Source organism: Cyprinodon tularosa, unplaced genomic scaffold (assembly GCF_016077235.1).
Source record: "Cyprinodon tularosa strain WSP-4 unplaced genomic scaffold, ASM1607723v1 ctg166, whole genome shotgun sequence".
Classification (NCBI taxonomy): domain Eukaryota; kingdom Metazoa; phylum Chordata; class Actinopteri; order Cyprinodontiformes; family Cyprinodontidae; genus Cyprinodon; species Cyprinodon tularosa.
In genome coordinates, this window is record NW_024038493.1 from 2,295,784 (window position 1) to 2,318,641 (window position 22,858).

General features: G+C 37.5%; 1 protein-coding gene across 2 annotated transcripts in view; it reads left to right on the forward strand.

The window, feature by feature from the left end:
* LOC119780802 (receptor tyrosine-protein kinase erbB-4-like) overlaps nt 1-22,858 on the forward strand; it is a 465,078-nt gene that overhangs the window by 270,632 nt on the left and 171,588 nt on the right. For both annotated transcript variants that reach the window (XM_038280976.1, XM_038280977.1), the window contains exon 3: nt 16,618-16,804. In XM_038280976.1, coding sequence (XP_038136904.1) covers nt 16,618-16,804 — 187 coding nt within the window. The remainder of the gene's footprint in view (nt 1-16,617; nt 16,805-22,858) is intronic.

Genomic DNA, 22,858 nt, shown 5'->3' on the forward strand with positions numbered 1-22,858 from the left:
AAAGGGAGGGACAGACATGGACTAGATAGAGAATATGACGTATTCCTCAGCTGTGGGTTAAAAAGAGTTTTCTATTGTAAAGAAAAAGAAACAACGAACCCTAAATAGTCACATGAAACATTTTCAGAATAAAAATAAATATTTTACATCATAAACAGCCATGTCCATGTTTATAAAGTGTGTTTTTTTTATTCTGTGTGATGAATAAATGGGAAGAAGAAGCTTTTAGAGTAATGTGATTTCTTCTCAAGAAAAAAGGTAGGTCCATTACTCATAGTTAATATGATCATGAAGACATGATTTTAAAGCCATCATGGGATGAGCAGACAATCTGTAGAGTTTGGTTGTTAATCCCAGTGACGGCAGAAAAGAAAATCTCATAAAAGGTAGGGGAAGCTGCCCATGTTAAATGGATTACTGTAAAGGGACATTAGGCTTGAGGAGACAAAACCAAAATGTCGCACTTTGCTTTTAGATACGGTGCTATGAAAAATAATCTGACCCTTTGAAATTGACCTTCCATACCAGACCAAGATGGAAGAGTTGATACAAAATATCAAGTTTTGAATGATAATTATCTTTATAAAGAATAAAAAAAAGGTAAGGAAAAAATGGCTAAAGAAAATGTCAAAATCCAACACATGGTGGCTCAATGTTCAGCTACTCAAGGACAGATGAGAAACAAAGCTCCTAATACCTACATGTAATAACCTGTAGAGGTTTTGATTTAATCTCTAAGTATTGGGGACTGTTAAACTACAGGAAGAGCAATTTCCCACAAACGGAAAACATGGAAGAACCTTCACAGGAGACCCAAGCCATTAGAAAGGAGGAGGCATTCAGAACATCTAAATCACTGCAGATCTCAGTTGCCCTCAGGGCAAAAAATGCCCTCCTAAACCAGTGTTATAATCTCCCATCTACCCAAATGATTCTTTTTTAATCTTGTTATGAGATTGATATACTAAGTAAGAGCAGATTCTGTTAGATTATTAATCTTGTTTTGAGAAGAATCCTGTTAAAAAATTATTGGAATTATCAGCCAGTGAAATAATACGTTCGCACCAAATGCGATTTGAGCAGCAGATGCAGCAGGTTTACAGGCTGCACATGAAGGTGCATCAAAAGTCTTGCAGCCGACTCGAGCAGCAAGAGCCGCACATTTTAAGCATCTGAACAGTGCATCATGAGTATTTTGGCATCTGATGTGCATGCAGCGATTCACAAGCAGCATATCCTGGAATTGGAAATTTGTGTCATGATGGGTATCAAAGTTTGCCCACATGCAGAAACAACTCGGAGGCTGGGTAAAAGTAAACAGTTTATTGAGAGGTGTGGAACTCAGAGAGAGAAACAGAGGAACTCAGAGGGACAAAAACAAAGGGGGTTCTCAGCTTGGGGAATATCCAGCGGTCAGGTGAACCAGAACCGGAAACACTAGGGGGAGATCAGAGTGATGAGTTCAAGGTCCTAAAATAAAGCCAGGAAAGGACTCACAGAAGATGACTGGTGGTTGCTGCATGGTTCCTGTTTGTGGGGACAGTAAAGATAAGGAGATACTTGGCTGGAGGGCGGACAGGCACACTTGTAGTGGTCCAGAGAAACAGCGGATCGGATTGTCAACGAGCTTTCCTGAAGTGGACCTCAAACAGAAGCGGTGAATATTTTCCTTTAATCCCAGAGAGACGAATGATTCCTTCCAAGGCTTGATGGACCAGGCTTATCCAGTGGATCAGGAAGTAATCCTGCCGAACCTTGGACTCAGAGAGACAAAAACTCAAAGGCTAGACTCAGCTATACTCAGAGAGGCTAGAGTACCCTATACTGGCAAACACTCTGGCGTCGAGGTGGTGACAGTCCACTGCTCATATACTCCTCTGGTGATGACCAAACGATCTGCAGGTGTGGGTGGTAAACCAGAAGAGGCCCTCCAGGCAAACAGGGAAAAAAGACACCATCTAGTGGATGGGTGGAGACACTAAAAGAAAAAGACAAAACATCTCCCACAAACAGAAACCCTAACAATTTGAACTTTTGCTGCTCGAAGCGCCGCATCAACCAGTCAGAGCAGCTGATCGGGGAGCTGGCAGGGAGATAGAATAAAGCACTGCTAATGCAGAGCTGTCAGCATAAATTCATCAAAAATCAACAAGTATGTGTATATATATATATGGGGTAAAACTACTAGGTTAACATAAAAGGCGATGAAAATACTTTAGTTTCATGTAGAAAGGAGACCTCTATGATCTATCCACTGAAATTATTGATGCCCATTTCATCTTAAAATAGCGAAACCTGCAAAACATGTTTGCTTTTGTTATTTGGGTGCTGGCAGTTTGTACCACATACCCCCAAAAAATTCTAACATCTACTTCTAGCCGCCATGAACAGTAATAGAAAATCCGCAAGAGAGGCTGGTCTGCCTGGGACAGCTACTGCTGGGAAATTACAGTTAGTATTGGTATATGGGGATATGTGCACTTCAGACAGCTAAATATTTTAAGGCAGGATCATACGGTTGATGAACTGGCGGCACAGACAATGTCTAAGGTGTACTGCCTTGCTTGAAAACATATTGAAACTACTTTTTACCAACTTATCACAACGAATACTGTACAGTATAACCTAAACGTTCTGCCACTGCACATTAGAGCAGCACAGACATCAGATTCATTTGTACACACTTTACTCAATGCACCTGAACATGAGGCTCTTCTGAACTCAATGTGGACAAGCTTCAAAGATGAAGCAGCAGACACTTCTTTGTGTTCGGTGTGAACGTAGCATCAGCTCTTGCTAAGACTTCTTTATATGATGATATGATATCCAATTTTCAGAGTTAGTTACAGTCAGTATTGATTATTTATAAATAAGATGGAGGGCAATAAATGGCATTCATGAGAGTCATAACCTGTTAAATCGTAATGTCGTAACTGCTGGATTTAAGTGGTGCTTCCAGATTTGCAGCCTCATTCTGTTCACCATTACAATGGCTTTATAAGGCAGGCTTAACGTTAAGCGTAAAGAAACAGCATTAGATTTATTCATGCTTTTCTAAGGTGTTTTTTGTGACTTTGGTGTTGCTAGTTAACAAAAGCCAAACAAAAGAAGCATGATGGCCAGTCTGATATTTATAAAAAAAAAATATATATATATATATATATATATATATATATCTAGCTGATCTTTGAGGCTTTGTCGGAATTGGTCTAATTAAGCCTCCAACTCCTTCACATTTTACAAGGTTCCTTGTAGGAACTCCAGCTGTGCCGATTCAAGACAGCCTGTAACTCTTACGTCATTAGGTGACAAAAATGCACATGGATGATGCTGGCAAAATCCAGGATAACAGCCTTCTGAAAAACAGCTATGCAAAATGGAGCCTAGGCGGAAATTCAACTTGTTTTTTCATACACCCACCTACAACACAGCCAATCAGCTTTGAACCACACCTCCACGAAAGCCAATCCGCATCCAAAGCTCATCTTAAAAGGCCTCTGATACGCACCTGTCTGCTCCTGTGCGCAGGCAGCGGATGCACTGGTTGACTTAATTCAGAAAACCCCGTTTCAACCCACCTCCAGCCCCTCCTCCACCTTCATAGCTAAAGCTTCATCAGAGTGTCATTCCTCCTGGACTCTTACTGTGTTCCTTGTCTCATCTCAACCGCACTGGCAGAAGACCGCCATGTTGAGCCTGGTTCTGCCAGAGGTTTCTTCCCAACGGGGAGTTTTTCCTCTCCACTGTCGTTTCATGCTTGCTAATCATGGACAGGATCTCTCAGCCTGTTTTATCCAACTGGACTTTGATTTTCCAGGTCTCTGAGTGAAGCTCTAGTATCAGCTCACGCAGTCGACTGGATCTCCCCATAAAGCTCAGCATACCGTCTCGCTAACCAGCAGTCTACAGACTGACCAACTTCATCTATCTCCACTCCACCACCAGTTTAAGGCCTGGGGGGAGTGCTTACATTTGAAATTAAGTATTGTCAGGCAAAGGATTGTGGGATTCTTTAGAGTTTTTTTTAGGGCCATTGAGCGACTTTGAAAGCCCTCTATGAAAACTATAAACAAACATGCAGGAACCTTTTCATACCTCATTCCTTACTGCCAGAGCTATCCAGACAGGAATTATTATGGTGAATATTTTGGCTAAAGATGTCAGGTTTGGTGGAGGTTTTGAGGACCCAAATGCAGAGAGGAGTAGGCACGGATGAGTTTGGAGGGTTTAATGTAAGTCCAAGGGAAACAGAGGCAAAAATCCAAAATACTGAAAACCAAAAAAAACCAATAAACGTCAGGTAAAATACTCTAGGGAAGCAAGAGACTAGGGGCAACTCACATCTACAATGCACACAAGAAACCAGCACTGAATGAAGGATCTGGAGCTCTTTTAAGCCCAGCACTCTGATTGTAAAGATTACTTTCACCTGTGTAGACTACCCAAGTTCTCCACAAAGATCCTCTATAGTAGAGATTCACAACCCGCACTAACACGCACACAGGAACCCTGACACAAGAGTCCTTTGCAATTAGATCATTTTGGATGACCAAGACCTTTGGGAGGAATTTTTATCAAAGCAAAAGAAAAAATAGAGTGTTTCTGAAAAGTGTTCATTCACCTACATTTGCCATTACACTAATAGAGCATTAAAAAATAAATATATATTCTGATTTTTGGGATTTCTGTGCGTTTTAAGGACCTGAATGACATTGCCGTAATATCTGGAACCATAAATTTGTCTCTTTATAAGAACCTAAAAGAAATGTGACATTAATCAGGTAATACATGGTAAAATACCTCTAATGTGCTTAAATTTAATGACTCTTCAAGGAAAAGTGGGTCTGAATTTTACTAAGGTGCTGGAAGGTGATTCAAATCAAGACAAGTTTAGGGGGCAAATACTTTTTCACCTAGCCAAGTTAGTTTGAATGGTCTTTTTTCCTTTATTAAACTATATCATAATGTTAAAACTGTTTTTAAAATATCCATTAGCATGTTTTTAAATTATGAATATAAAAAGAGCGTACAAATATACAACTATGAGTGAACTGTAACTGCAAATGTATTTTAGGTGTAAGAAGGATTAAAGTTGCTTCTGTTGTCCTCTGGCCCCAGGGGTGCAGGCTACAATTTAATACTTTATTATCCTAATACAGTATATTAAACTGTTTTCAAATGATATTATCTGAAAATCTTATTATAACCTGACTGAAAGATTTAGCTGTTGCTTTGCTCATGGTAGGAAACCCAGAGATTATCAGATTGTTTTTCATGATCAAATATCTCATTACTTTCCCTGAGCAAATCTGGGACTTTACAGAGATCCAGCTGCTTCGACCAAATCGGCTTAATCTGATCAAAACAAATCGTCAGAAAAAAAAAAAGATGTAACTTTGTTTCTTTTTAAATATATAAATGATAAGAAAAGACAGCTATCATGCTTCGATGGTTTAATTTGGCCAAAATGAAGCAAACTCCACAGGTTAGGAAAGAAATCTCTGTAGATTAATGTGTGAAATTTCAAGATTAAAGAGGGATTAGGTCCCAAACTGATGCTCAAAAAAGACTCCTGGGGAAAGTGTGTGCATTGGCCAGGCTCCCTGGGTAACAGCAAAGTAGGCTGAACAAGTAAATTACAATAGACGGTGAAGCAATTAGCCTGAAAAACATCATACACTCTGTTAGATTTGTTACAATAAGTGTCTGGAAGTTATGTTTCAATTACAACTGGAGGGTGCAAAACACAGGGGGGACTTGCTCGGTGTTTTACTTCTTTAGTTTTAAACCTGGTTATATAATGAGTTCATAACCATGCTACGGGTTTAACAATTCCACTGCCCTAAATATAACTGGCAATTGGAAATTCAAAGAACCATTTACCATGGCTAGTTTAAACATTAGCTAAATGTTTTATTTTTTTCACCACCTGAAGACATTCTAGCAAAAGGTTTAATGGTTGGGAGAAAGCAATTTCCCTTTGTGAAAAACATATCTGCAGCAGTGTGGATTTGTTGCATCTGGTCGGCTCTATCATTCTGCACATTGCAGTTTGCAGCCTCTAAATGATGGATAAAAGTACCAAAGGATTTGTTTAACTCTCAATTCATGCTGGATACTTGACTTTTGTCAAAATGTTCACAAATCAGATTTTAGTCATTGCATTATATTTGTGCCTTTCTTTACACACATGAGTCTATTTCTACCCTGCCTTCAATAATGTATTATGAGTCTTACTACCAGTCTATTTATTGTTATAGTGCAACATATTGCTTTCAAAGTTGTTATTCATTCAGAAGTAAGCACACATTTTAAATGGAACTTGTATTTTCTTTTCAATGCACGTTTTTCATTTGTTTTAATATTCCTGAAATAAACTCTTAAGTCCTTGAAATCTCATGAGATGTAGCTGAGACAACTAAAAAATGGAGTCCTCGAATCTGAGATTTCAAAATAATTGGTTGTAAATGTTGGTGTTGGCATGCTAATGTCATGGACCAAGGTTACTAATAGCATGTGAAATGTAATTTATAATTTTGTTTTTAGTTCAATTCAATTCAGTTTATTTCTATAGCGCCAATTCACAACACAAATCATCTCAAGGCACTTTACAGTTCAACCAGATCATCCAGTCAAATTGATTTAAAGTTTTCTATCTAAGGAAAACCAGTTGATTGCTTCGACTCATTGACTCGGATGCAATCCCTCACTCTAAGCATGCTTGTAGCGACAGTGGAGAGGAAAAACTCCCTTTTAACAGGAAGAAACCTCCAGCAGAACCAGGCTCAGTGTGAGTGACCATCTGCTGAGGCCGACTGGGGTTCAAGGAGACAGAAGCAGAGATACAAAAAGCAGCTGTAAAAGGCGGCCCCATCAAGGAAACACACAGCCAGAAAGACGAGCTCTGAGCAAACTCCCATGTCAGAGGATGAAGAGAGCACATCCAGCCAGTCACAGCCAGAGAAACAGCACTACACTGGAAAACAGGCCAGTCTCCAGGATAGTTCTGTTTTTAAATTGATGATATAATGCAATTTCAACATGATCTGACTCCATTTGATGTTCTGATATTAAAAAAAGTGAATTGAAATTAAATGAGTTGATGTTGATGTGAGTAGTTTGAGTTCAAGAAAAGTCTCTTTCATTTAATATGCTATCAAATTGTAGGATTAACTTAAACTGGGCTGCATTTTTGGAGGGGTTACAGCCCAACCACTTTTAACCAATGAAATAGTAGACAGTGAAATTAGCATTTGCAAGCTAACACCATTAGTTACTTTTATGTTTCTCCAAATCCAACAATTCAAGAATGGTATATACGTTTTTGTGCCATTTCCTAATGCCTAATATCGAAAGTTAACAAACAGAATTATGAATAAAATTAGTTGTGGATCTACAGTGGAACATTTTTATTGCAGTTTGCAATTGATTAATAGCTATTATCGCATTTAGATTGAAAACCTTTTATTCTCTAAACAAAAAACCTTTGTAATATATATATATATATATATATATATATATATATATATATATATATATATATATATATATATATATATATATATATATATATATATATATAATTTTTTTTTATTTTTTATTTTATATAGACTTACTATGTTTGGTCTGACCTTGTCATCTGGTCTAATGTGGGCTGGCTGGAGAATTTGTGCCGCAACTGTTGACGCTGATGTTAGCATCGTGAACGCCTGTGCTTCCCTAACATGACTTAAACTGAGATTGTTTTTAAACTTGAATCTCCCCCCTAGACGGGTCAACGCTTTAGATTTCTGGTTGTTCAAGAAACAGGTTACAAAGGTTCCCGCTTGGCAAAAGAAGGCCTTAACTTTTTTAAACACATTAAATTAATATAATTAATTCATGAAATGTAATATATTGTGTGAAAATGTTGAGAAATGTTATAACTTGAATGTTAAAATTGTCATGATGGGTCTTAGGTTCTTAGCCCACATGCAGAACACAACGGAGGCTGGGTAAAAGTTTAACAGAGTTTATTGAGTATACACAAACACAAGATCATGAACTGGATCAGGAACTGGTCCGGGCTGGTTCACTGAAGTCTGCAGAGATGATAGTTTGATTAGGAAGCAGGCTGATGAGTTATGAGTCTTTGATAATTCAAGAGTATACCTTGACAGAGTCCGGGCTTCTCTTTGAGAGAGAGGGAACCGTTGGGTCCAGAGACTGTTTGTTCAGCAGAGTCCAAGAGCAGCTGCAGCGTCTTGCTTCTGACTTTAAAGGCAGACCTTGATCTGAGTTTCCAGCTCTTAATTAAGAGCAGCAGGGGAATCCACACAGGAATCTTCAGGTTTGGCTCACGAGGGCAATCTTGGCAGGTTAAGCTCATCCAGAGCTTCAGGTTTAGAGACAGGTTTCCTATGAGGCAAAAACAAGGGAGAGTTAGAATCAGATCTCTTTTAAGAGACAGCTAAGATTCTTTAGGTTCAAGGCTCAAGTCGCTAACCAAACTAGGTCAACACTGCGGCGTCGAAGCAAGGTCTGGCAGCTGGTTATAAAGGGCAGGTCTCTTGATGAGTAGATGCGTCTCAGGTGTGCTGGACTCCAGCTCCAGGAGACCCACGGCGCACTCTGCCGGAGGAAGGTGGTACAGCTCCAGATCCCAACAAAAATTATTACAAGCAAACTAATATGACTTTATAACACTAGAAACTACTTTTTTTATTTAAAAATTAGCATCGTTACACATAATTTATTTGATTTGGCATACATCGTTGTCATTTTCAAATAGTCCTAATCAATTGGATAGTTCAGTTATGGCATCCTTATTTGAGATGAGCCATTTAAACTAAGAACTAGACGTGTATTTTACTACAGCATATAATAGAAAAGTTGGTTGAATTGGGGGAATAATAATAATAGTCTCTGTTTCATTATAGTCAGGCCAAAATAACATATAAAAGTCTAAGTTGAAATATGTTCAAAAATGTATCTTTTAATGCAACTTTTTAAAAAAAGAATTTATGATGGTGTTTTTCATGCCCCTTGTTTGCACAAATGAATCCTGATACATGTTCTTGTATGTTTATTGAGAGGACACACTTGTAAAAGCTCCAGCTCCCATGTGTATCTTGTTAAATTTGAGCACCTCTCCCAAAGGGTCGTGGTGAGCACCATTAAGTATTAACCCCTCCAGTTTTTAAGTTTGTGCCTCGGAAACAGAGCCGTGTTGATGTGGCGGGAAGGGAAAACGCAGGTGCTTGTGTTTACTTCCCCCTGGACTTCCCTCCTCCTTGTCTTACAGTGGAATGCAGATAAATATGGATCAAGTGAGCTTTCAGAGAAAAAAAAGATAAAATACAGGAACGAGAGGAAATTAAATCGTGTCAGAGTGAAAAGAACGAGGAAAGGCAGGGTAATCCTTTAATTTAGGTAAATTACAACAAAATATCCTTTCAAAATCTGTTTTTCTCTTCTCGCCTGCCTTCCTCTTCCCTCGCCGCTCCTGCTGGAAGGCTTTTCTGCAGTTGCTAAGTAACAGAGATTTTTTTTTTCTTTCTTTGGATTGTTGCCAGCGCGTCCCGGAGGCTGGAAGGGACAAGGGGGCAACAGTGGATGCACTGTGGCGTCTGCCAGCAGCCGAGTGCGGGCCTACAGCTGGGTCGAGTTGCGGATCAGTCATATCGCCTCCTCCGCACGCACCTGGGGGGTTGGGGTGCGGGGTTGGGGAGGTCATGGTTCAGTCGATGATCGCAAAGCTCACCGGGCCTGTGCAGTAAACATCAGGTCACGGAAGGGTCGGAGTGATAAAACAGCAAGACTTTCGACCAATGAAGGCACATCAAGAAGCCCCTCCAGAGGGAACAAAAATACCTTTTCCATTTATTTTTGAAGGTTGACTCACAAGCTGGCACAAGTTGCAAAAAGTTCTGTAAACAATTTGAAATCTAAAAAAAAAAAACATACATGAGAGAGAATGATTTTACCAAGAGGTTTATGACAGCCCCCACAATGGAAATCATTTTACCAATAAGTATGCTAATCAAAGGCTCCCCCGAAATGGATTCTACTGCTCTTTTATTATGTTCTCTTTCTCTTTCCCAATGATTGACACATAGTAATCTTACTAATAAGCACTTCCGCTGAATGTTTTCTTCCTATTGTGTTTGGGCTTCAATAGGCCAACTTGGCAGGTGTGCGCTGGTGTTTGCTTGGCACTCACCATGGAAGCTAATCTCAGTTACCTGCTATTATGCTGAAATACAGGCACCCTGAATGCTGTCAGTTTCCAGTAATGTACCCCAGAGGTTAGCAGCCAATCAAACCTTGCATTACTCATTCACTCCTTCTCTCCCAACCAATCATCCACATCATTACTTGCCTGTCTCTGGACATTAAGAGGAGTCTTTAGGACCTTTTCTACCCCCCACCTCCCTACTCTGTCACAGGATGTTTGAAATTCATCTAAAATGGAACTTGAATTGTCATTAAGCACTGACTTGACTCTACGATCCCTGGAGAATTTATATATCCACCCATCGCCCAACCTCAGGCTGCAGAGATGAAATCCCTCAACCTCAGCTCTTTTCTCCAGGTCTTCTGAGTGAGACTTTGGGATGTTCCCAAGATATCTGTTGGATTAAATCTCTCAACTGAGACCTGGAATTGCCTTGAGACATCCTCCTCGAGAGTCTTGTGAAAAACACTTCCCTGTGAAGGCATTCACAACAGATTTCTACCAGACGATTCAGAGATAACAGCCTAACTCAGAGGTGGGAAATTCCAGTTCACGAGGGCCAGTATCCTGTAACTTGCTGATATGTCCGTGGTCTGATACACCTGAGTTAAGTAATCAGATGATTACTTATGTGGACCCTGGAAAACGTATATTTATGGTGAAGAAATAATGTAGCCATTTGATTCAGCTGTATTGGGAAAAGGACAAATATTGTGGATGCAGAATACCAGCCCTTAGGAATTGGAACTGCCAACCCCTTCCGTAAGTGGAGGTTTCTAGGCCAAAATTTCCTCTTCTAGCTAATCTTAAGGGATTAAGAGTTTTTTTTTCCTTTGTTTTGGTTTTTTTTCCCGAATCTATTTCTGACATTTAATCATTTTAGTGTGTTCTTAGTTTTTCAAGATGCTTTCAAACAAAGCGTAGTGTGTAAACCACCTCCCAAAAGAGGTTTCTAAAAGAGCGCCCAAAGCACTTCAACTGACTCTCATTACTTCTTCCAAAACTTTGCTGGAGGTATAACACCTGAAGTAGCATTACTGGTCCTTCTAACCCCTTCTTAATTTACTCATACCCAGAGATGGGAAGTAACGAAGTACAAATACTTCGTTACTGTGCTCAAGTAGATTTTTCTGATATTTTTACTTTACTTTACTACTTATTTTTATGGCGACTTTTTACTTCTACTCCTTACATTTTTACACAAATATCTGTACTTTCTACTCCTTACATTTTCAAAAATTGGCTCGTTACTTTAGTTTTCAATCATTTCAATGGAGTTACCGTTATTATTTTTCACGTCATCAATACCAAATTTGTCTAATTGGATGGGAATCTACGTTGCATTTGACGCACCACTACAAGATGAATCGACAGATTCGGCGGTATTCATTCGCGGCAAATCATTGCAGCTTGGTGGCGGTGGCGTTAGCATAGTAGCATGGACGACGAGATGATTGAAAATGAACACAACGGAGATCTAGTCCTATTGGCAGACATCCATTTAAAATGTAGGCAACGGCATGAAAAAAGTGGTTTCTACTTTTACTTTTATACTTTAAGTAAATTTACAAGCCTGTACTTTGTTACTTTTACTTGAGTAATGAAGTTTAATCAGTACTTCCACTTTTACCAGAGTATTTTTTTAACACAAGTATCTTTTACTCAAGTACGGAAAGTGAGTACTTTTGCCATCTCTGCTCATACCTCCAAGTGGAACACTAAAAAACAAGTCAACATCCCATCACCTCAGCTTTATCCCATTGCTCATCTTGGGGAATTCTAGGGGGGTCCTTCACCAGCTCTAATGATCTACTCTACTCAGTGAATCCTTACATTATCATACAAACACCTGCCTGGGAAGGTATACAAAAAGGCATCTTTATCTGATATCCAAAAACACTGATTCTGCACAAAGAATTTCTGGTATAGTCTAGTTTCTTACACTTCCTTTAAAAATGAGGAAACCACCTTAAGAGGAGGTGCATTTAAAATCCTTGGATGCTTGGTCTCCTGAATTGAGATCAACAAGTAAACTGATAACTTATATGACCTTGAAAGGTAGGTAGGACTCTCAATTTATATATGAATGTAAGAAGACTGAGGTATACCAAATTCCTTTTCACTGGGAATTTATTCCCATACTTAAGCTACAGGCAACACTTTAGATCTCCTCATAATGAGGGCTTTTTCAAAGAACGTCTTCCGCCTGAAATTACAAGGTACATGGTCATAACACTCTCCTACTAAACACTGGTTGAGAAACCTCACACAGACCTTGAAATTTGCTTGCAAGGTTGAAATAGTCAATTTCAGCTGTATCTTACACTAGTAGGGTAATCATAGGTGTAGGTTCATGTGCTTGAAGCGATTTTCATCACAGACCAGAAGTCGTTGCTTTACCCCCATTAGTGTTTAATGCTGAAGATAAAGATATATATATATATATATATATATATATAGATATAGATATATATAAAAGAAACAGAAAGGAGGAAGTGGTGGCCAAAAAGAGAGGAAAAAGAAAGCACATTGCAGCAGCCTTGTTATTTTTCATACCAGCTATTGCTGCTGCAATGATGTGATCCATTTACCAACTTCTATCTAAGTCTTTAAGAATTTTTCACTCTGCTTTTAGAAGAGTTTCAATGCACATTTCTTGGACAGGGAAGCCTGGGTGTTTTCATGTTGTACATGAATATTTAAAGGCTTTTCGGCTAAATGTCAGAGTTATCTGCACAGTTTACCAATAAGGTTGCTCTTCTTTACATTTTTCCCCATGCATTTATGTAGTTGTGACCTAAGGTTGAATGCTATGACTTTTCTGGAGAATTTAAATAAGAATATTTTTAAAAAAAATCCAAAATGCTTATTTTGCCCTCAGTCCTTCAGGCTGACTCTGCCTGCGAATTAATTTTCTTCATCAAGTCCAAAATACTGAGATAATCAGCTTCATTTTCATAGCGCCTTCTGAAAGGGTCAACTGCTTGATGATGATGCAGATGGTTGAGGTCTTGAAAGCTATTTGGGCCGGTGACTTCTCGCTGAATTACAGCCAAATCATTTTCTTTCTCTTTTTGCTACACATGAATGAAATAAAAGCCAAATGAGACAAAGACGACCAAAGAAGTCTGATTAAGTCTAATCAAGCTGAGACGGAGGTGACATTTGAATTACTTTGATTTCAATGTCCAAATATTTCATAGGGCTGACATTTTGAAATGCAAATAGCAAACTGCAATGAGAAGAATACTGGGGATTCTCAAAGGCAACGAATAAAGAAGTTGTAGCCTTGACCAAGTTTCTTTTTCTATTTTAGGAAAATATATAATCTTATTTTCGTATTTTGCTTCGAATCAGGCTTTCTTGTATTCTAAAAAGGTCTACTAGTCTAATTCGTCAGGTTTTGTAAAGATCTTTCAAAGCTTTTCATTGACGGCTTATTGAAGCAGTCAGCAATACTTATTAAAGTGTTCTTAGACAGAGCATGATGAATCTGTATTAAGGTTCAGTTATAGTCACTCTCCTGGATGTTGACCGCAGAGACCCGAGAGAGGAAAAACAGGTGACAGTACGCCACATAACCAGAAGAAAGTACTGAGAGAAAAAATACTTTCGAACACTAAAAATGCTTGAGTTTTTTTTAATTCATATTATTTCTTACCAATCTACGGAGCCCCTCTGATGACATGGTCAAAAAAAATTTTTAATTGTGGCCACGAAGTAGTATTTCGTGCGCACGAAATACTACTTCGTGGCCACGCAATAAGATTAACGTGCGCACGAAATACTTATTAATAATATTAATATCATTCTTGGACAACTGGGTTAGCAAATCGAGCGCGCCTTCTCTAAGGTCTAAGGCACCACAAAGTATTATTTCGTGCGCACGTTAAACTTATTGCGTGGCCACAAAGTAGTATTTCATGCGCACGTTAAACTTATTGCGTGGCCACGAAGTAGTATTTCGTGTGTACGTTATACTTATTGCGTGGCCACGAAGTAGTATTTTGTGCGCACGTTATACTTATTGCGTAGCCACGAAGTAGTATTTCGTGCGCATGTTATACTTATTGCGTTGCCACGAAGTAGTATTTCGTGCGCACGTTATACTTATTGCGTAGCCACGAAGTAGTATTTCGTGCGCACGTTATACTTATTGTGTAGCCACGAAGTAGTATTTCGTGCGCACGAAATACTACTTCGTGGCCACGCAATAAGATTAACGTGCGCACAAAATACTTATTAATAATATTAATATCATTCCTGGACAACTGGGTAAGCAAATCGAGCGCGCCTTCTCTAAGGTCTAAGGCGCCACGAAGTATTATTTCGTGCGCACGTTAAACTTATTGCGTGGCCACAAAGTAGTATTTCGTGTGTGCGTTATACTTATTGCGTGGCCACGAAGTAGTATTTTGTGCGCACGTTATACTTATTGCGTAGCCACGAAGTAGTATTTCTTGCGCACGTTATACTTATTGTGTAGCCACGAAGTAGTATTTCGTGCGCACGAAATACTACTTTGGGCCACAATTAAAAACATTTTTTAACCATGTCATCAGAGGGGCTCCGTACCAATCTATTTTTTTTTTCTTGGAAAGTTTTAGACTTAGATTAAAACCCTGAGGAGGAAACCACTTTTGACCTCTTTGAATTTGTCTGCAGTTTTCCCCTTCAGCCACACATAAACAGCTTCATATATCCTTTAAAACAGGGGTCTTCAACATTTTCCACGCTAAGGACCCCCCAACTGATGGCAGCGGGACCCCGTAATTATATATATTGTATGAAATTGTGTTATATTAAACTGGTTCTTTTGTCACTCTATTACAAATTGAGTCATGTAACAAAAGTAACTCCTCCCTGGGATTATTAAAGTATTTCTGATTCTGATTCCTGGTTGATGGGACAGGTGTTGTCAATGAAACAGTGCCCAGCTTGAAAGAGCTTCTGTGTGTCGCTGAATGTGTGCATTGATGACTGAAAGACATCTTCTGCTCCATTTATCTTTTTACAACAGTGTGTTGAATTCATGTTAATGTGGATTTAAAGACATTTCAATTAGTGGGAAAATTGCAGGGGGGAATATAAAAAAAAAAAGTCTAATCAACCAAAACTTTTGCGACCCCCATGTAGTACCTCCGTGGACCCCCTTGGGGTTGCGGACCGCCTGTTTTAGGACCTCCACCTTAAAACAAACAATCCTAAAAACTGGACACTTGTAAACTCTCCTGTTATTAGCCTATGTGTATAAATGAAAAGATGAATATTAATATCCTGTGTAAAAATATTTCTTTGCTGCAACACACATATGCAACCATTGTTTATATGCCTGGCCATATGGTGGAGTTAAAAATGAATTTGATTCGAGAGGTGCTTCTTTTTACATTGTTTTAGAAACGTTTTGCTTATATTTATTTTAATTCATGATCTGATAATTTGATCCATGATTCATTTCAAACAGGAAGTCATAGTTGTTTTGAAGGATTTTGATTGGCTGACAAGTTTTAGTTTTGCAGTACACTGCCCCCTATGCATTTGGCATATCTAAGACACTTTGTGGTTTATTTCCCTGTGAAAACTTCTTAAAAAATAATGTCATAGGGGATATATTCATTTCTTTTTTTTTAAATCCTATGGATATATCGAGTGGGACGATGTCTGGGCAGAACATTTCTTTCTTGCTGCATGTCGGAAAAAGCTGTTTGATTGGTCAGGATTTAGATAAGCGTTGTTAAGTAGGAAAAGCAGAGATGACTTTCTCCTTTTTTTAAGGTGGGGAAATTGATTGTTCGGAAGATGAGCTTCTTACAAATTATGATCAGTTGGAGAGCAAATACAATTCTTTTTTTCTTTTTATTGCCATGATGAGAACAAAGATAGATGTATTGCTTTCTGTGCAAATTGGCCTTTAAACTGTACATATTCTGCTTATCTTATTTAAAGGTGTTCCACAAGGATGTGTTTCAACTCCCCTGTTTTTTTTTCTGATGCTGCACATTAATATCCTACTCTCAATATATTGACCTTCTTGTTACTTTGTGCTTTCATCATGCTCATGATTATTATAGTTTTATTGGTTATTAAATGTGTTAATAAGACATCGGTTGTCTAGAAAATAGCTTTAAAAAAATTGAACAGGTTGGCCACGCATTCTTGCAAAGAAGTTCCCATTCGATAGACACCTAAAAGTATTCTTAGCATATGCAATGATTTATATTCCATAAGTTGTAACATTTGAAAACAAAAATCCATTGAAATTATCCTTTTAATTTTAAAATACGTATTAAAGAAAAGGGATGTGTGGTTTTCTAATTTTTTATTAAGAAAAAAGTACTTATGCTGCTAAGGATTCATTTTTTAAATAATATTACCTCCCTTTCTTTTTCTTCTCCATACAGTCTATAAGAGAAGTGACGGGATATGTGCTGGTTGCACTGAATCAGTTTGAGTATCTGCCGCTGGAGAACTTACGAATCATCCGAGGCACCAAACTATACGAACGTCGCTATGCTCTGGCCATCTTCCTGAACTACAGGCGGGACGGCTTCTACGGCCTGAGGCAGCTGGGTTTACGTAATCTCACAGGTATGGTAGACAATATTTCATAATATTAACATTTTTTTTTTGTGTGTGTGCAAGGTTCCTAAACAGAAAAGTCTGGAAAACCATGAAATTTGATTTTTATAGCTTCAAAAGTGTTATATTAAATATTTATCTTCCAGACCTTATTCCCAATTAGATTGTAAATGTTGCCTCCTTCCCTCCTTTCTTTCTTCTGTGAATCAGTTAAATATACTGAATATGTGCATCTCAAAGCACTTTATAGAGACAATTCCACCAGGCATATTGGTAAAAGTTTTCTGAGGAAACCCAGCTGATTGCTTCGAGTCATTGACTTTGCAAGATTTTCTCCTCCTTAGTGAACATGTAGTGACACTAGATATTCGCTAGCATTCTGATGTTGACTCTACAGCAGCCCCACACACCAATCAGGCATGCAGTGACAGTGGAGATCAAAACTCCCTTTAAACTAGCCTGAGTGTGAGCTGATGGAGGGTTCAAGGAGACAGAGGCAGACATACAAAAGGAACAAGAGGCACTCCATAAATGCTTCCTATGACAAAAAAGGTAACAATAATCTAGATCCATGTATAGAAAAGAAACAGCTGAGATCTGAGCCATTTCCATGAACAGATACAGTTAGTCACAGTCAAAGTTGAGAGAAGCAGGACTCAACACTGAAAAACAGCCCCAACTCTATCGGTAATGGGAGGTGTTTATGGCAGCAGCCCGTCTGATAGTTATCTACTGAAGACAAAAAATGACAAAAAACAAATTGAAAATAAGAGGTTAAGCTAACAAATACGGCATAATGGGATAGAATGAATAGAGATAGAATGAAGCAGAATGAGGTAAAGGGTCACTATGTCCTCCAGCAGTCACAGCCTATAGCAGCATAACTATAGCGGTAGTTCGGGATAACCTAAACTACTCTAGCTATAAGCTTTATTTAAAAGAAAAGTTATAAGCCTAGCCTTAAAAGTAGACAGGGTTTCTGCCTCACAGGGCCGGATCGATCAAAGGTTTGCTTGTATAAAAACGTGAGCTATTTCACTGCGCATGCTAAAAAATGTACAAACTGATCTATCAACAGCGTGCTAAAAGGATTTGGTCTTTAAAACGTGCTAAATAGCGCCTCTTATCCATTTAGTACTTTTTCTGCAATGAATATGCAATATGGGACGTTTACACGCAAAAGTGCGTCTTGTGGGAGGAGAACATGTAAATATATTAATTTAGCACTTGCAAAGTGATTTATCAAACCTGAAAGCAATTTTGCTAACGGTATCTAACTCTATATTTAACACGTTTCAAAAGAAGGTGCAAATGGTCTGTATGTGTAATTGCGCACACATGGCAGCGGTGGGTTGCGCAAGAAGGAGACATCGAAATGAAGCAAGGAGACGCAGAGAAGGCATTTTTTCACTCCGTGTGAATATTTTTTGAATGAACGAGGAAACGATCATCAAAACATATCGTTTATCCAGCATTGCCATTTTGGAGCTGTTGGGGGAACTCAGAATGGATTTGGAGCCAGCCACAAGGAGGACCCACGCAACACCAGATATCACAAAACTCCTTGCAACGTTGCACTTTTTTGCATCTGGGTCATTCCAGCGTACGGTTGCAGCGAGAGCTGGGATCTCCCAATCTCGTTTTTCAGAAGTGCTGTCCGACGTTCTAAATGCCATGTCGCCCTGACGCCCTACCGGAGAACCCCGACCTCCCCCCTGCGCCTGTGGAGCAACATGCCAATGCTGCAGGGATGCGTACGCACAGTAATCTCATCCACAGTCACTTCTTGTGAGCCATTTGGTATGTGCATTTTTCTACAGGCCAATACAATTATTACTGTAGTGAAGTAGAAATTCAGCCACATACCACCTTAGGGAATAAAGGTTGCCATATATATATATATATATATATATATATATATATATATATATATATATATATATATATATATTTTTTTTTTTTTTTTTTGGAGGAGGTGGGGGTGTCACTGTGAGATTTAAATTTCTTAATGCACTAGTTTGTACAACTACAAACTACTTTGCCGCAAACCACAAAACGCGCAAAACCATCATTTAAATAGGGCGTCTCCAACAGTTTTGCACCTGCCACCAGTTACGCAATCACTCTTGTTAAATCACCCGCAAACCATGGTTCAGCCCCTCGCGCAAAATTCCAGTTTGCGAGCGCAAATTACTGCACGCAAAATTGGATCTTGATAAATCCGGCCCACAGACTAAAACTGGTAGTTGGTTCCACAGGAGAGGAGCCTGATAACTAAAAGATCTGCCTCCCATTCTACTTTTAGAAATTCTAGGACCCACTAGTAAAGCTGTAGATTTGAATCAGAATATGTGTTAGGAAAAATAAAGAACAATCATATCTCTTATGTAAAATGGAACTGGTTGAAAATTAAAATTAATAAATGAGAACCCAATGACGGGAAGCTAAGTTAGGAGAAATATTGTCTTTCCTTTACATTTTCATCAGAACTCTGGTTGCAGCATTTTGGAACAGCTGAAGGCTTTAAACTAGAGTTTGTGGACTTTCCGTTAAGAATGGCTTCTTTGTGTCCCATTTTCCTTACTGCCTCATGTCCTACTTCAAGTCCTTTTTGTGAAATTTTTTATTTTTTATTTGTTTTAATGTTGGTTTCCTTTAGATTTTTGTGTTTGGTTCCAGTTGTATAAAAAAGGAGGCTTCTAAACTGTACACTTCATAAGAAGGTCAAGCTATTTTTTTCTATACATTAAAAATAGGCAAAATATGATCAACTCTATTGGAGGACGAAATGTTTGAACCTTTTTTTGATTAATCCTGATGAATTCAGAGTTCAAGCTAAATTTCTTTCTTTCTTTCTTTCTTTCTTTCTTTCTCTTTGTTTCTATGTACATACTTTAAATCCATACAATGTCAAATTCAGAATCTGAGATTGTGAAATAAATATGATTGATAAAGACGGATCAAAAATGCAGACAATGATTTTCAAAGTCCGCTATGAGGTGCAAACACACACCAAAAAAGGGAAACTTCTTCAAAGCCTAATAAACTAATAAAACATATTTTACCATCTTTTTGATAAATCAGTTGTAGAAAATGTATCATTTATCCATTTAAACTCCCCCTGTGATTTTGTACTTCCAACTCATTTTCTGCTCTAAAAAATGCAAGTTTCAATTCTTTTTCCTCCCACACATACAGACTCATTACAGCTCTAAAAACTAAATCACACAATTGGAACTTGGTCTTTGCAATACACTGGTAAATTAGGTGTGTAGCTCGATAATGAGATTTTACCTTGAACTTCTTTATTCTTTTTACACATTTTGTAGGAAGAGGCTTTGGAAGTAGGCTGTATTGATGTTTTACATAACAGCTGTTGTGTTTGTGTTTGTTCTGACCATGTGGGAGTGCAGACGCTGAAGGGGAAAGCATTTGTAAAAGGAGCGCTTTCTGTGTGTTAACTCCATGTTGGTCTCAGACGTCTAAAGCAGCAGCTCGCATGGTATTAGATCCTTGAAAATAAACTCCCTCCTTCACTTTCTTCCTCTCCTTGTCTCATATATTTACATGCATTTGATGTAATGCTTGCAGACTGATCCATAACAGTCGGATCAGGAAAAGGTTTGTTGTTACCTGGATGACTGGGAATAAGGTGGCATGTTTGTCTGCAGTCCTGGAGGCAGAAACCCCTGATGCTCTGAGACACAAAACGTGATATGTTGCTTGAAATAAACTCTCTGAGGATCGGCTGTCTCAGACTATTTGAATATAGCGAGCTTGGTTCAGTCAGAGCATCAGAAGTCACCTTTTACAGCATTTCAGATGCTTTACACGCAAAAAGCTAAATAAAAAAACACTAATTCGCTGTTTTTCATTCCAGTCAATTTGGTCAACGAAAATATTTTTTATTGATATTTAGAAATTCAAAAAAATAAGTTCTGCTTACTTTATTGTTAAATTCATAGTATTCTTTGTGTGTTCATTAAATATGCTTTAGTTTACTTTTAAAAAGTTGAACCAAATAAGATTTATTTTAGGTTTTTTGCTGCATTTCTGTACATTGACAATGAAATTAGAAACTTGTATTTGTGGTTTAAAGTTGCAAAAATAGTTATTAAATCACTCTTTAGGTAATTTAAGCTCAAATAAGTTTCAAAAGTATAATTGTTCAAAAGAATATAAGCGCTTTGTTTTGCCAGGTGATTCTAAATAAAAAGTATATTTTAATATTGTAATAACTTGATGCGACTGTAACCTCTGATTAAAATATTGCTGTAAAAGTTACAGCAAAAATAATGGATTATTCAGACAAAACTGACATAGAACAAAAATATATGTGAAGAAGCTAACATCTTCTTTTTCCTTTTTGACTTTTTAGTCATATTACATAATTTACTTTGTCGTGAAAAAGTTTTGAATTATTTACATAGATTCATAAACCTACAATAACATTTACCCGGATAAATAAATTAATGTAAAACACAAATTTACATTTTATAATCAATGATGTTTAACAGTATGCCAAAATAACAGGGGTGTAAAACTGAATTTTATTTTGTCTAAAGACGAGAAAGAAATACTAGCAAGAAAATTAGTAAAAAGTGAAAAATTAAAAGAAAATTATTTTTTTTGAGCAAGAACAGAAACCTAAAGAGAATGCTACAGTTTTTAGTTGGTTAAAGTAGGGCTGGGCGATATAGAAAAAAAGCTTATTGATAAAAAAAAAATGCATATTGATCGATATCGATAATTACTGAAAAGATTTGAAATCATATTTTATGTGCAGCTCTGCCTGGACTTTTTATGATATTGCTAAATGATTTAATTTTAGTAAAGAACACAAACACAGACTTCCAATTAAATCTTTATTTAACAAACTTTTTTAACCATAACAGAATTGTTTTAAAGAAAAATAACTCAAGAGACCTGAGTTATGTTATTAAATACTGACAAAGAATAAACTAAAGTGACTAAAATGAATATAACAAATAAATAAATGTGCCTGGGTCCGCGATTGCGATTGGTTAGGAGGAAGTAGTGACTAGCATAAACCTACATGCTAGGCTACAATGAGAAGGAAGGAAAACTGCGTTTATTTATTGAACTTTTATCGACTCTCTTTTTTTCTATTGCGCCACACGTCTATATCGTTATTGAATTATCGCCCAGCCCTAGGTTAAAGTACTTCTTTTGTAGTTGTTTTTAAAACATCTGCTTATACTGTATAGAAGCTTGTGGTCTGAAGCTGCATTAGAACAAAGCTTTTATTTAGCCTTATAACTAAAGGTAGGCTGATATTTTATCTGATATTATCATTTTTTCTTGTATCAGTGTTAGCATTACAAAACATGTGCCTGCGTTCGCCAATACATCAGGCTGATGGCAAAATAATCGACCTGTATCGGTCAATGGCTATCTCCTCAAAAATTGGCACTCTTGTTTATGCAAATCTACAACATTCAATACATCTTATAAAACAAATTTTGTGTTGGACAAACTCAATGAATTCCAGAATAGTAAGGATTGAAACAAGTGATATGTGAGTTTTGAAGCTTTTTATTTCTCTGCATCTGTCAATTAAAGAGAAAAACTACGGTAATAAAGTTTGTTGTTGTTTACCAATAACAGTTAAAGAAACAAGATGTTTTATGTTGAATAACATTAAACATTTGTTTCATAAAGTAAAGTTTGAAAGTTATGGACTTTTAAATTTTGGGGGGAAAAAAATATCATGATAATTGAAATTTCAACTTATTCTTTATAATTTGGTGATTTTATTGTTTAAACACAATTCATCTTTATCCATCATTTACTTTTACTTTGTTCTCAATATTTTCTTTAATACGTTTTTGTGTCTGTTTTTTTATTTTTCCTAAAATCTAAATGGGTGCACATTTAAATCTTGGTCAAAAATGTAAAATTAATCTCACAAATTTTGAAATAATTTAAGACAATGAAGCTAAAACTACATTATCTGACTACCATTTTTATTTCCTCCACATAGTTTCACTCCATCTTGTAAATGCAGAAGTCGAACAAAGGAGACTTTTTTTTCCATTTCTT